The sequence below is a fragment of the Anabrus simplex genome, chromosome 1 (assembly GCF_040414725.1).
Source record: "Anabrus simplex isolate iqAnaSimp1 chromosome 1, ASM4041472v1, whole genome shotgun sequence".
Classification (NCBI taxonomy): domain Eukaryota; kingdom Metazoa; phylum Arthropoda; class Insecta; order Orthoptera; family Tettigoniidae; genus Anabrus; species Anabrus simplex.
Window position 1 is genome coordinate 1,621,069,127 of NC_090265.1, and position 16,350 is coordinate 1,621,085,476.

The following is a 16,350-nucleotide window of genomic DNA, read 5'->3' on the forward strand; positions in this document are numbered from 1 at the left end:
TATTCTGTAAGAAGGAAGTCAGCTCCCAGACGAAACTGTCTTTACATCGGTCTGTTTTCAGACCAACTTTGCTTTACGGGAGCGAAAGCTGGGTGGACTCAGGATATCTTATTCATAAGTTAGAAGTAACAGACATGAAAGTAGCAAGAATGATTGCTGGTACAAACAGGTGGGAACAATGGCAGGAGGGAACTCGGAATGAGGAGATAAAGGCTAATTTAGGAATGAACTCGATGGATGAAGCTGTACGCATAAACCGGCTTCGGTGGTGGGGTCATGTGAGGCAAATGGAGGAGGATAGGTTACCTAGGAGAATAATGGACTCAGTTATGGAGGGTAAGAGAAGTAGAGGGAGACCAAGACGACGATGGTTAGACTCTGTTTCTAACGATTTAAAGATAAGAGGTATAGAACTAAATGAAGCCACAACACTAGTTGCAAATCGAGGATTGTGGTGACGTTTAGTAAATTCTCAGAGGCTTGCAGACTGAACGCTGAAAGGCATAACAGTCTATAATGATAATGTATGTATGTATGTATGTATGTAATTTCTTTGGCCCTACATGTTGTGAGCATTAGAGGGAAGATTTCTATCTTCTAAAAATATTACAAGTAATGCATGCAAATATGACACAGAAACAGTACGAACAAAACAAAGCCAAACCCCATGGTGCTACAGCCTTGTTGGCGACTGTTGTTAAGCCCTGCAGATTACAAGGTAACACATGGTCAGTATGACAAATCCTCTCGGGTCTTATTCTTAATTTTCTATACCATGGTAGCCTTCTCACCATCAAATAGCTCCTCAATTGTAATCACTTAGGCTGAGTAGACCTCAAACCAACCCTCAGGTCCAGGTAAAAATCCTTAACCTGGCCAAGAATCAAACCAGGATCCTCCGGGTGAGAAGCAGGCACACTTCCCCTAGACCATGGAGAAACAGCACAATACAAATATGATCATAAAATACAGAATTGAAGGAATATCGGTATTTGAGGTCAGGGCAGAAGACACTCCAGTCTAGGCTATAAATAATTTTATTGATCCAGGAAGAAATAGTAGTTTATGGTAACATCTAAAACATAGTCCTTAAATTAATACTGGTCCTGTTGATAAATGTTATGTAATAAAAGTTGTAGAAAATGAAATTTTCTATCTTCTGTGCAGTACAAATTCATCCTATGACAAATAATATGGGAACTATTTACTACTTATTTTTATTTTGTGTGTTCTACCATTGTTAAGTCTTACCAAAGAATGCTTTGTAACAAAGAAACGAGGAACAGTACATTCTATCTTCCATGCCTCATTCTGATTTCAATACTTGAATGTATTGTTTGTCCCAAACTGAGTTGTGATGCACAATCTAAGAAAGAGCTGGAAAGTTAGATGACTTTTTCCTTTATCTTGCTATTTCTCTGGATCATTCTGATGTCTACTGGTACTTTACTCATAGGTGCATCATAGTATTTGAGCTTGTGAGCTTGCATCCAGGAGATAGTGGGTTTAAATCCCACTGTCAGTAGCTCTGAAGATGGTTTTCCAGGGTTTCCCATTTTCATACCAGGCAGATGCTGGGGCTGTACCTTAATTAAGGCCACGGCCACTTCCTTCCAACTCCTAGGCCTTTCCTATCCCATCATCGCTATAAGACCTATCTGTGTCGGTGCAACGTAAAACCAGTAGGAAAAAAAAGTGTTTGAGCTATTTGATCTATACTATGGAGGCACTGACAGAAATGAGTTTACAGCCATGAAGCAGATGCTTTTCTTCTTTTACATGGACCCCCTACATGACTGACCTATCAAAGGTACAATATCTAGTAAAAATAAATAAATATCAGTAATTGATGACACCTGCTGTGGGATGAGCAAATACCCATGAAAACAAAAATGACATTGTACACGTCCTATTATACACCAATTCTTACATACAGTCTCGAAACCACAACACTGACCAATAGAGATAATTCCAAACTTCAGGCAGCTGAAATGAAATTCCTACGCATTATGATCCAGAAAACCAGGAAAGACAAGATTAGGAATGAGAAAATTAGAGAAGAAGTAGGAATAGATGATTCTCTCCTCAATAAGATTCAGATATCAAGACTGAAGTGGTTTGGTCACATGAAGAGGATGCCAGTAAACAGAACTGCAAGGAAGGAATTTGACAGAAAGGTAGAAGGAAGACGACCCATGGGAAGGCTACGAAGGAAATGGATAGATTTAGTTAAGAGCGATGTACTGCTGAGAGGTCATGATTGGGACAAGTTGGTGGAGGAAGAATGGTAAAAGGACAGAATGAGATGGAGGAGGCTCATATACCACACCCGGGAAACTGGAGATGGTTTAGGATGATGATGATGAATTGATGAAAATATCTAATGTACTGAAGCAGCAAATTTTGACATCATCTATAAAATCAGGCTGTGTTGGGGCATAAGTCATGGCAACTATTTATTTTTCCTCACCATACAATGACCATATGTCCTGGAAAGCATGACTGTCATAGTACTTGGACACAGCACGAGATGCAGCGCCTTGGACAAGTATCACGTACAGGGTGATGGGACTGCAGTAGTAAGTCAGGCTCCATTCAGAGGTGGGAAGTACTTGAACACCCGCTATACTTACCAGACCTATCTCTGTATGATTTTGACCTCATCCCCAAAGTGTGGGAGACGGTTTAGAACACAAGACGACATTGCGAATGCTGTGAAACATGAGACTGCAAAATTCACACATGGTGAGGCAATTGGTATCTGATTTCGCCAACATTATTGTCAACATGTTGTGGACAATCTAGAGGACTAATCTGAGGGTTTACTGTAAAGTTTACTGTACTCTGAGAATAAATGTTACGTTGCACGAGGATTCTTGGCTGACCGTTTCCTCGCTTTATATCCTACACCTGATAAACCTACTCAGCATTCTTAAGTTATGAATTTCATTATGATCCATATTGACAATTGATCACTATCAAAGGGTAGAGAAAGGTCCACCTATTGAATACCATTGATGTTGTATCTCATATTAATATTGGTACTAATTTCGACGTTGCTATATTAGGTCATCTTCATTCATGATCAAAATTGGAAATAGCATGCATATATATGAACACCAATAAAAGATTACAATTGCTATGTCTTAAGTAAAGTCTTAATCTAAAACAGTGTGGATGAAATGTCAGACTACACATTTAAAATTTGAATTAAAATAACATATTAACATATTAACATATTAAAACTGTGTGAATTATGTTGTTGGACTATGTCAGTGTCCTTATTCATGAGTCCTGAATTGATCTTGGAGCTGATATTTATCCTTTGTGTGTATTGTGGACTCATTCAATCTACAAATTATGCCTTAATGAATAGAATATACGAGTAACAGTTTATGTAGTTTTAAAGGGGATGTTCACAACTTGAATAAGTGGCCTTTCCATCAGATTAAATACCATCTGGCTGTTTGAAATAGAGAGTAAGTGCCTGGTAATTTCATATTATTCTTCTTTGAATGTTCTGTAGAAGTTTTGCGTGTTCTTTTTCTTAAAATCATGTTCAGTTTCCACCAGTCTGTATTATTATTGTTACCGTGTTTTTGCGGTAGTTATGCGTGAAAGAAGGTGCGGGGTGGTGAACAGGTCTCAAGCTACGAAAGTAAAATTAATTTAAAATTTAACAAGGTTATATTTTCTTTTCAAAATTAAGAATAACAATTACGGCAGGTACAGAGTAGCAAGGCAACAACAGTTCCAATTACAGGATTTACAGGATTTGGGCTTCGAGCCCCAAATTCACAATACTTGAGCAATTAGCCCGACTTTACTCCAAAATAAATTTTACCAGAGGGGCCGAAAACCCTGTTCATGTTCCAGAGCACTTGCTCCAAATTACACAGAAAAGCCTCCTCGAGGCATACAACACTTAATTTTCAAGAAAGAGCCACTCGCTCTCAACTTTAAGCCTCTCAAAGGCCACACCAAACTCCACCTTCAAGTTGTCCTCTCTGGACATAGACACAGGGGTAACATACCCAACCTACTGAGGTCTATTAAAAGGAAAAAAGGGTAATTACATGACCTCTAAAATAACAATTTGAGAGGAGGCGATCTGCACTCCTAATGTATTTGTTTCAAAACCTAATTTGGCTCTAGGCCACTGATGCAAGGGCTAATCCCATACTACGGAGGTGACTTTAGAAAAGAAACAAATTTACATAATGTTAAGGAAGAATAGGTTGAGAAAATAAGTTCACCTCAAAACAATATGAGTGGGAGCTCGAGAGGGTTAAGCACTCTCTATCCCAATATGTAGTTTAAAAGATAGAATAGATACCAGTTTCTTTACATTTTAAGGAAGGTTACATAATGGAAAAACTTCGGACCCGCCCCGAGAGTTAAACTGCTGAGCAAGCAAGAAAAGAAGTAATTAGTCGGCCATTACCTGGTTGTTGACTGTCGCCGAAGAAAGAGGCGCTTCCCGCCCCCTGCTATGTACTTTACACACTGAAAGATGGAACAGAAGTGGCCCGGAGACCCTAAAATCAGCAGTTTATATCCTCTCGCGGAAAGTTCGAGGCGTTAGGGGAATGAGAACACCCTCCCACAAAAACTTTATTGGGTAGGATACAGCAACATATTCAAGTTGGGGGAAGATACATCCGATTGGTCAGAATTTAATAAAAGAAATTCGGGATTGGCTAAATACAAAACAAGGGGAAAGAGAGGGGTATACAGCCAACTTAAACAATAACAGAAAGAAATTTAACAAGAAACAAACTTTTGAAATAAAAATTTCTCCAAAAAAAAACCAACAGTTCTTTCACTCCGCACTAGGGTGCACTATTGTTGATCTTCAGTAGTGTCCTCTAGAAGAGAAAGTTCACACTTCTTTCTACAAGCAAAACAAAAATACGTCGAAAATGACACAGTTCAAAAACTCCAAATTTTCCACGTAGTGACATCTTCTGAGAAATTTGAAAATTAATACCGTCAATAAAGTTCAGACTTCCTCCAGCAGAGGAGTTTCAATTGGCGCACATTTTAAATTAGCGGTGTGGAGGTGTACCGCCCGGTACAGACCTCCCCCCCCAAAAGTTCCTCCAGGGGTGACACATGCCATTTGTTTGGAAAGGTCCAAGTTTTGATGTTGATATGGAGATTAATTGCAGAAGTATTTATAAGATTTTCTTAATATGGTTTGATTCAGTTTCAAAATTTTTGTTGTAACTTGGTGAAGTAAAGTTTTTATGTTTTATAGAGGTTGAATTCAGAAGATAAACTTTTAATACTTAAAAGTGAAGAAAAATTTTGCAAGGTCCACCAAATATTGCTGTTGAATTCCCAAGTGCAGTAATTGCTGACAGTAAATTTCCATGTAGTTGATGTTGATTAAGTTGGATGGCCAGACCGGCCGTTGCAGCTTGCATCCAGAGGAGGCCGTTCGGACCCCTCAAGTACCCTGAGATACCGCTCGCCCGCACTATGAGGGGAGCAGTGGTGTTGAAACACGCCGCGCCCGCGGTGAACATATACAGGCTGCGGGCAAGTAGCAGGTCGTGCACGCATATCAGCCTTGGCCGGGAGGAGAGCTCCGGCTCGCCGTACACATGTGGTCCTCGCTGGGGAAGAGGGGGCCCTTCCTCTGACCCAGTCGCAGCACGGCGCCGCGCGGCTGCGGGGGCACTGAAACATTAAAGCTAGGCGGCAGAATTGTTGGACCATCATCTTTTTTTTTGAGGGCACAGGCTTTGTGGAGAGGTTGAGGGGCCAGCGGCGTGCAGAAATTCATTTCAGACGCGAGCCACTGTGTGTAGTGGAGCAGGAGACGGGAGCGTGGTAATGGCCGTGGCAAGGATAGGACGGCAGTTTAACGGTGCGGGGAAGGTTTACAAAAACTTACATATGAAACAAAATATTATAGAAGGGGCAGAATGCCTTAAAAGTGAAAACTCAAAAAAAAATTAACCTTAATATTCCTTTTATGATTATATGAAGCAAGTTAACCCAGAAATTACACCGGTTTCACCTGTGACAGGTGAACCCTAAATATCCTCTCGGTGGCTGGATTGCTTAATAATAATGTGACCGGCGTAAGGAAATCTAGAATGATACACGGCCCATGAAATCTGGGGGCAAGCTTGCCCGCGGGAACAAAATTCTTGACCATTACTTGGTCACCTACCTTCAACTGGGTGGGTCTCCGTCCACGATCATATCTTTCCCTAACCTTTTCATGAGAGACTTTAAGATTGGCTTTAGCCTTCTTCTAAAGATCTTTAATATTATCCGGATCTATTGTCTCGGGTAGAATGTCACTCAGAGACCAGAGGTTAGAGAGCGGCGTGTTGGGAACGAACTTGAACATCAAAGAAGCTGGAGTAAATTTATGTGATTCATGAACCGCCGAATTCAAAGCAAAAGCTAACCAATGCAGGGACGTGTCCCACCTGGAATGATCTTCATGGTGATAGGCAATAAGCGCGGACCTGAGATTACGGTTAACCCGTTCAGCCAGAGATGGTTGAGGGTAATAAGCAGAAGTTGTCACATGAGAGATGGACAGGTCAAAGCAGAACTTACGAAATAAATTAGATGTAAAAGCCTTAGCATTATCAGATACAATATATTGGCACGGACCGAAAGAAGCAAAAATAGAATTTAGGCAAGTAATGGTGGACTGAGCGGTAGCCAGCTTAGTCGGAAATAACCAGGAAAATCTAGTAAAGCCATCAACGCATACAAAGATGAACTTGTTGGCATTTCCCTTTGACTGGGGGAAGGGTCCTACATAATCGATATACAGGCGTTCCATGGGACGCGATGCTTGATGCGAAGACAAAAGGCCTACCTTGGTGGACATGGTGGGTTTACTGAGCAAACAAGATTTACAAGCTTTTACTAGTTCACGGATTTCACCGTCCATACCTTTCCAGATGAACATTTCACGAATCTTCTCACGAGTTTTAAAGATACCGAGATGCCCTCCTAATGGGGTCTCATGATAATACTTGAAGATCATAGGTACAAGAACAGCAGGAACGACAACTTTCATCATCTTATCATGCCTCGATGGGCAACATAAAACACCATTCCTCAGAACATAACGGACCACATGTTCCCCAGAAGAAAGGGTTTCCATCATCGGAGCCAGCGTCGGATCTTCACGTTGGTATTTCTCGATATCCCTAAAGAGCATGGGAGCATCAGTTAAGATGGCATTAACACCAGATAATATGAACTCAGGAGGTGATGAACTGTCGACCGGTTCGTGGGTCTCGACGTCGTTGGAAAACATATGGCTGAGTCCATCAGCGACAACATTTTCGGTACCTCTGATATGCCGGACATCGAACTGGAAGGCAGAAATACGGATGGCCCAACGGGCTATACGACCAGTACGACGCGGCCTACCTAAGACCCAGCTTAAGGCTTGATTATCTGTCTCCAGGTCGAATTTGACATGTTCCAGATAGAGACGGAACTTCTCTAAGGCAAATAAGACTGCCAACCCTTCGAGCTCATAGATAGAATACTTGGCTTCTTGAGCCGATAGAGTCCTAGATGCATAGGCGATGGGTCGCCTCCCTAGTTCAGTCTCTTGAAGAAGGACTGCAGCTACTGCTGACGACGACGCGTCGGTTTGGACGATGAATTTCTTCGAGAAATCAGGCATAGCAAGTACAGGGGCATTACAGAGAGCTAATTTAAGATCTTCAAAAGCAGCTTGTTGAGAAGGTCCCCACTCGAATTTGATGCCTTTCCTATGAAGAAGGTTCAAGGGCGCCGCTCTATTAGCAAAGTTAGGAATGAACTTCCTGAAGAAATTCACCATACCAATGAACCTGGCGATACCTTTAATGTCATTGGGAGGTTTAAAATCACGGATGGCCTGTGTTCTAGAATGATCGACCGCTACACCATCAGGTGACACAATATGCCCTAGGAACGACATAGAGGGCTTAGCAAAGGCAACCTTGGACAACTTGACAGTTAACCCAGCCTTACGAAGGCGATCGAGAACTTCTCGCAGATGATCTAGATGTTCTTCAAAAGTCTCTGAAAATACGACGACATCATCCAAGTAGTGATATAAGTACTCAAATTTGATGTCGGAGAAGACCCTATCTAGTAGCCTAGTGAGTACAGCTGCTCCCGTGGGGAGCCCGAAAGGCACGCGGTTGTATTCGTATAAATTCCAGTCCGTGGCAAACGCTGTAAGATGTTTAGACTCTTCGGCAAGGGGAATTTGATTATAGGCCTGATTCAAGTCCAAGATAGTAAAGAACTTGGCCTTACGAAACCATGAAAAACAAGAATGAAGGTCAGGAAGGGGCACGGATTGCAACACCACCTTCCGATTGAGAGCCCTATAATCAATGACAGGCCTGAAGCCTCCTTGGGGTTTCGGGACTAGAAAAATAGGTGACGAATACGCCGACTTAGAGGGCCTAATAATACCATCCTTCAACATCTGATCGATGATTTCTTTCAGAGCCTTCATTTTAGGTGGCGATAGCCTACAAGGTGGAAAACGGACGGGAATCGAATCCGTGACCTCAATTTTGTATTCAATAAGGTCAGTAACACCAAGAGTATCAGAGAACACCTCTGGAAATGACTGACATAATTTACGAATACTATCAGCCTGCTCCTCAGGTAGATGTCTAAGGTCTAACAACATCTCATCCTGGGTAGGCGAAATAGATGAACAGGATACAGAATTACACTTTAGCAAGGAAATTTTACAATTGGACGCAAATTTGAACGTGCACGACTTACTCTGAAGATCGAGCACAAGACCGGTGCGAGAAATGAAGTCCGCTCCCAGTATGATGGGGCAAGACAAGTGCTTAGCCACAAACAGTTTGGTTTTCCATGTGAATTTAAAAATACGAATTTTGACCTGTACAGAACCTAAAATTTCTAATGGAGATGAATTAGCCGAAACATATTGAACAGTAGATGAGCCATAGTCAGGTAATTTACAAACAGACTTCAATTTGGAATACCATTGGTCCGAAATAATTGAACAAACACTGCCTGAATCTAATAGAGCTGTTATAGGCTCGTTATTTAACTCAATCTTAAGAAAAGGAACAGGTGTGGGGGTATCCGCCGCAATCCTAAGACATTCTTTGGGGCATTCGAAAGATGGATTTGCAAATTGAACGTTCCCTGAATTCACGACCTTTTTGCCAGGGGCTGAGCCTTGAGAAGCAGAATTAGTCGACTCAGCCGAAGCCGCTAGTCACATTTTATTATTGGCATTGGTGGAATTTGCACCAGAAGTTGAGCAGGAGGGGGTGCTATTTGAGTTTGGGCAATTCTTGGCGATATGTGAGACAGCCCCACATTTAAAACAGCCTTGTGATGAACCAGCTCCATTATTTGCCCTACTAGACTTGATCAGTGGACACTTAATGCGAAGATGGTCAGGCGACCCACAAGCATAACATTTACGAGGTGTGACTGATCGGCGAGGTGGAGGCCGAGTATTACTAAAAGAAGGCGGGGGTTCTTTCGCGACACGCAGGGAATCGGCGTATCTCACTCCTTCCGCTGAGACGGCCAACGCTTCAAGTTCGGAGAAAGTTTGCGGGCACGCCGCGAAACACAAATATGACCTATAGGGTGGTGAAATTCCTTCTACAATAGCCTGTACAATCTGGTCTTCAGGAAAATGAAGAGCAAACACCCTAGTATAGAATTTAATACCTTGGATAAAGTCTGCCAAGTTTTCATCCAAACGCTGTACACGATAATAGTACTTCTGAATAAGGGAGGACCTGGCCCTAGCCGGGATGAAGTTAGCTAGCAAGTGGGCGTGGAAATCCTCAATAGATGATTGCTCGGCAATGGCTCTTACTATTTTATCAGAGAGAATACCAATTGCATAGGGATAGATAATTTGCAAAATTTGACATGGAGAAAGAGAAAACATAAGGGCATGATCCTGAAATTCAACTAAAAATCTTAAAAAGGAAATTACTTCACTAGTGGTATTAACGGAAAACTTAGAGATACCTCTGAGCAACATTGCCAATGGATGAGGCAAACTGCTGAACACGGGTGACATAGTAGGTAAAGGTTTCAGTGGCAAGGAAGTTAATTCCGAACGTATATTATTCAACGATGCACGGCGTCCAGACTCGTTGTCCAATGGGGCAGAGATAGTTTGAGCAGCAACGGTTATCCTATTGACTTCTCCCTTAGGAGGCTCTTCCTCGCTACCTACATTCATCGTGGTGGGTTGATCAATTTTGGGAGGAATTTCCCCAGTTAACAATTGAGTGACCTTGCTAGATAACTCAGAAATATTTTCAAGCAGCGTACTAGCTTCCTTCCTCTGAACGTCATTCAACTTTAGAGACAACAGATCGTTAACTCTATTTGAAAAATGAAACAGCCTGGCTTGCACACGTTTGATTTGATTAGGAGAAGGGTCATTTTCATCAAAAAAACTAACTACATATGCTAGCCCAGTAATATTCTCGACGATCGTAGAAAGAGGGTCGTCAATTTCTTTCTCTCCCAAGGTGGGGATGGAAATGGGCAATTCAAGGGACTCTCTAAGCTTGTTTGTGTCTACCGCAACCGTGCCTCCAGATTGCACATTTCTAATAGTCAATTCATAGATCAACTCCTCCTTGCGCAAGTAGTTAAGATGGAGAACATCGCGAGGGCCGGGCATAATGACAGAACAATTTTGAAAAAATCAGAAGATTCCAGCAACTGAGAAAATTGTTAGAGTTTGAATCAAAGCAAAGTTTAGCTGTCAAAAGGGGCTAAATTGAGACCCATTCAACCACGCTCTGCTACCACTTGTTACCGTGTTTTTGCGGTAGTTATGCGTGAAAGAAGGTGCGTGGTGGTGAACAGGTCTCAAGCTACGAAAGTAAAATTAATTTAAAATTTAACAAGGTTATATTTTCTTTTCAAAATTAAGAATAACAATTACGGCAGGTACAGAGTAGCAAGGCAACAACAGTTCCAATTACAGGATTTACAGGATTTGGGCTTCGAGCCCCAAATTCACAATACTTGAGCAATTAGCCCGACTTTACTCCAAAATAAATTTTACCAGAGGGGCCGAAAACCCTGTTCATGTTCCAGAGCACTTGCTCCAAATTACACAGAAAAGTCTCCTCGAGGCATACAACACTTAATTTTCAAGAAAGAGCCACTCGCTCTCAACTTTAAGCCTCTCAAAGGCCACACCAAACTCCACCTTCAAGTTGTCCTCTCTGGACATAGACACAGGGGTAACATACCCAACCTACTGAGGTCTATTAAAAGGAAAAAAGGGTAATTACATGACCTCTAAAATAACAATTTGAGAGGAGGCGATCTGCACTCCTAATGTATTTGTTCCAAAACCTAATTTGGCTCTAGGCCACTGATGCAAGGGCTAATCCCATACTACAGAGGTGACTTTAGAAAAGAAACAAATTTACATAATGTTAAGGAAGAATAGGTTGAGAAAATAAGTTCACCTCAAAACAATATGAGTGGGAGCTCGAGAGGGTTAAGCACTCTCTATCCCAATATGTAGTTTAAAAGATAGAATAGATACCAGTTTCTTTACATTTTAAGGAAGGTTACATAATGGAAAAACTTCGGACCCGCCCCGAGAGTTAAACTGCTGAGCAAGCAAGAAAAGAAGTAATTAGTCGGCCATTACCTGGTTGTTGACTGTCGCCGAAGAAAGAGGCGCTTCCCGCCCCCTGCTATGTACTTTACACACTGAAAGATGGAACAGAAGTGGCCCGGAGATCCTAAAATCAGCAGTTTATATCCTCTCACGGAAAGTTCGAGGCGTTAGGGGAATGAGAGCACCCTCCCACAAAAACTTTATTGGGTAGGATACAGCAACATATTCAAGTTGGGGGAAGATACATCCGATTGGTCAGAATTTAATAAAAGAAATTCGGGATTGGCTAAATACAAAACAAGGGGAAAGAGAGGGGTATACAGCCAACTTAAACAATAACAGAAAGAAATTTAACAAGAAACAAACTTTTGAAATAAAAATTTCTCCAAAAAAAAACAGTTCTTTCACTCCGCACTAGGGTGCACTATTGTTGATCTTCAGTAGTGTCCTCTAGAAGAGAAAGTTCACACTTCTTTCTACAAGCAAAACAAAAATACGTCGAAAATGACACAGTTCAAAAACTCCAAATTTTCCACGTAGTGACATCTTCTGAGAAATTTGAAAATTAATACCGTCAATAAAGTTCAGACTTCCTCCAGCAGAGGAGTTTCAATTGGCGCACATTTTAAATTAGCGGTGTGGAGGTGTACCGCCCGGTACAATTATTATCATCATCATCATCATCATCATCATCATCATCATCATCTTTGCATTCTTTCTCTGGCAGCCTTCTTCTTTCCTCTGTCCATCCCCTATTAATTTTTTGTACGTCATGGAAGCCTCTGAAGCAGTCGATCACTGATCTGTACTTTGTTCGGTTTAGGATGTCTTTCCAGTTTAATCCAGATTGCTCAAGATCCTTTCTTACTTCCCTGAACCATTTGTCGGAAACTTTAGGTCTACTGTCAATTGTTTTAAAAATCTGTTTTGTCAGGCGCTTCTTGTCTGTTCTAAACAGATGTCCATAAAATTTGAGTCGTCTTTTCATTGACTCAATCAGTCTTTCACTTTCTTGGTATATTTCTCCCCTTCCTCGTAACCTATATTGGCCATCCACGATATTTGAACCCATTATCTTGCGGAGGATCTTTCTCTCAAATTTCTTGGCTTCTCTTAGTCTCGACATTCCTGTCATTTGGAGGCATTCCATAGCATACAAACACTGTTTTTATTACTGTATTGTAGTGTCTTAGTTTATCTCACCTTGAGATGGCTTTCCTCTTGTACTGAGCATGTTTCCTACGAAAAGCAATGGCCATCTACTTTCGCCTAGTGTCGTTTGCTTCTCTCTTGCTAGTTTTCAGCTGGACGATTTCTCCGAGGTACTTGAAGCTGTCAGTTCTTTCTACCTTACCATACTCTGTCATATATTTGGTTTTTTTTTTTTTTTTTTCAAAGGAAATTTGGAGTCTTGTCGTCGTCATCATCATCGTCATCCAGCTCCCTTGTTGAATGGTCAGTGTACAGGCCTTTGATTCAGAGGGCCCCAGGTTTGATTCCTGGCCTTTTCAAGGATTTTAACTGTGTATGGTTAATTCCTCTGATTTGAGGACTGGATGTTGGTTGTTTGTCTTAACACGCTTCCCTTCATCTATATACTAGTAACCACCACAGAAACATGAAAAGTGAATACATCCCTCCATATAGAGTGGCATCAGAAAGGCATCCAGCAGTGTTGGGCGAAGTGCCAACCCTAATAAATTGGGAAATGGCCAACAAGAAGAAGAAGAAGAAGAAGGTTTATTATTATTATTGTTATTATTATTATTATTATTATTATTATTATTATTATTATTATTATTATTATTATTATTATTATTATTATTATTATTATTATTATTATTACGGGGATACCCATGGAGCAGAAAGAGGTTAAAGAAGGTGCCAGGGTGAATGGGTCTATCTACAATATCAAAATCAATTTAACTTGAACTGAAGGTTATATTTTTTCAGAAAACAACAATTTAACATATCAGGTACAAAATACTCTTGAAACAAGATTAGGAAAGTCCGGGATCAGTGACTTTTACAGATCCTTGGCATCAAGCCCGTAATTTTACAATTTCCAGAGCTCGCAGCTCAAATTTATAATTAAAAAATGAGAACAAATATAGTCAAGGGCAGAAATCCCCTAATTCAAAGAGCACTTCCTCCTAAAATTCCAGTATCCAGCCTTCCAGAGGCACTCTTTACAATAAAATTACAAAACTTGAAAAAGAGCTAACAGGCTCTCAGTTTCTCAAGCCTACTCAAGGCAATATTGCATGGAAATCTGACAATCTCTGGCCTTACAAGGCACTATTTACAAATAGAAATATTATTACACAGAGGTATCTTGTACCCAACCTACAGGACCTTTGCGAAAAAGAACAGGTTAAATAAACGGCCCGAACACAAACAGAATGGAAGCATCCACAGTGCTCCAGATAATGAAATATTAACACCTGTAGACGAAGAAACAGGGGCTAATCTCAAGCTACTGAGGTGGCGCGGATGGAAATAACTTTAATACATTACAGTTGCAAAAACGTCGCCACTTCAAACCAAGATTAAGGGGAGCTCAAGAGGGTAGCTCACTCTCTATTGCCGATTTACAGTTAAAGCTTTATGAAGTTTACATTAGTCAGAAGAAAATTTACATTTCAGAAAAGTCGGTTACATCATTAAAGATTCGGACCTTTCCCCTCAGGTTAAGCTGCGGAGGTAGCAACGACAAGAAAGATATAATTTATGTGGCCATTACCATATAGAGGTTCTGCTGCCGACAAAAGAGGCCGCCTGCCTCCTGCTTAACACACACATTCAGATAGACGACGATCAGTTGGCCAAGAAACATGAAAAGCTGCAGTTTATAAACCCTCAGGGAAGGTTCGAGATCATTCGAGACTAACCCAGCCACACCCTCTCAATTTAATTGGTTAATCTCAATGTTATGCTCAGAATCAAACAAGAAGCCTGTGATAGGTTGAAAAGTAATTACAGAAATTAGTGATTGCCTAGATTCAAAACTGGCGGAAAGAAAAAGAAAATATTGCCAACCCAAAAATAAATGAACATCAGTCAGTTACAAAAACCTAGAAATACAAAACAACTTAAAATTATAAGTTCTTTCACTTTGCACCAGAGGGCATGATCATAAATTTTTTAGTGGTGTCATCTGCAGAAAAATGTCCAGACTTCTTGATAAATGGCAAACAAAACAAGGAGAAATTCACTCAGTTTAGGAAACTTCACAATAACAAAATTACTTAATATTTCAGTGAAGACATCTGATTAAAGTTCTAAGTTCGAGTTGTAGTGGTTTCCACTTCTTTAGTTCGATAGAGGAGTTCATTAAGATGCTTATTTTGAATGCGCGGCGTTGAGGTGTACCTCCCGGTACTACTACTACTACTACTATTATTATTATTATTATTATTATTATTATTATTATTATTATTATTATTATTATTATTATTATTATTATTTTGAAGCTACAATCTCAAATTATTGGAAAATCCTTATCAAATTTCATAACCTAGCTTAAAGGTGATATTTTCTTAATTATATCCAGGTATTGAATTTTTGCACTTCTGAAATATAATTATGGTGTATATTTTAATTTAATTGTTGTATATGTTTTATGTAGCCGGATGTAAGAGTGCTTGCAATCGACATGGAACCTGCTCATTAGAGGATGGTGAATACCGATGCGTGTGTTCTGATGGCTGGGCTGGCTTGGACTGCAGTATACGTCTGGAAATGGAATGTAATGATGAGATTGATAATGATGAAGGTAAGTTTTGTCAATCTTTTATGAATATGTTTGTTTTTAAAAACTACAGATACTTTCTGAAAGTGCTGTTCTTCATTGGTGGCATATTTCATGAAAGTCTTGATTCTAATAGGAAACATCAATAATAATATGGTATGTTGTCCAGGATGTAAGTTATTATTGTATTATCACTTGATTATGTTCTTTATATGTAGGCTATGTATGTGACTGCAGAATATACTTATTGTCAGTAAGTCGTTGAGTGATTCAGTAGTGAGATTTGTTGGCAGCTACATTTGCAGAAAATGAAAATAGATCACCTGGAAGCTTTCTGGTTCTAAATACCAGTTAGCAGCTCCAGGCTGAAAGAAAAATTATAGGGAAACGTTCCCAAGTACTGTGCCAGTAACACATTTTCTTGTGCTGCATGCTTCAAATATAATACATACAGCTCACAAGGGAATGGATTTCAGTGAAAAATTCTAATCTGCTTGAAATTTAGTTCACAATATTCCTACAAAGTTGTACAATGACGTAGTGAAAACAACACGGGCCACTTTCAGTTTCAAACTCGATACTGAACGCCGAAAACCTCTCGGGCAATGGCATTAGCGAGGAGGTGGGGAGATGTAGATGTTGATTCCCATAGGTGGGGAGAGGTAAAGCTGTCCTTGAATCCTAGCAGCACGCAATGGCTCGCAGCCACTGGGCAGTGACCTGCAGTGCTGTGTTGCATTCCCCACCTTAAACTTTCCCCTCACTCTTCTACCCTCTCGATTAGAGTAGAACATGCAACATAATTTGATTTTGCGCTTGGCCATACTGTAAATATATAAATCGATCTTTCTTTTTTTCCTCTTTTACTCTTTGCAATCCTTGCAACAGTGGATGCTTAAAAAAAAGTGGTCAATGCAAAGAGCCTGCTTGCACCACGCTCACCTTA

General features: G+C 40.5%; 1 protein-coding gene across 1 annotated transcript in view; it reads left to right on the plus strand.

Annotated features, from left to right (window-relative positions):
• Positions 1-16,350, plus strand: part of Ten-a (tenascin accessory) — a 596,228-nt gene that overhangs the window by 57,048 nt on the left and 522,830 nt on the right. Inside the window, exon 7 of the mRNA XM_068225631.1 lies at positions 15,282-15,428. Within this exon, the coding sequence (XP_068081732.1) occupies positions 15,282-15,428 (147 nt within the window). The remainder of the gene's footprint in view (positions 1-15,281; positions 15,429-16,350) is intronic.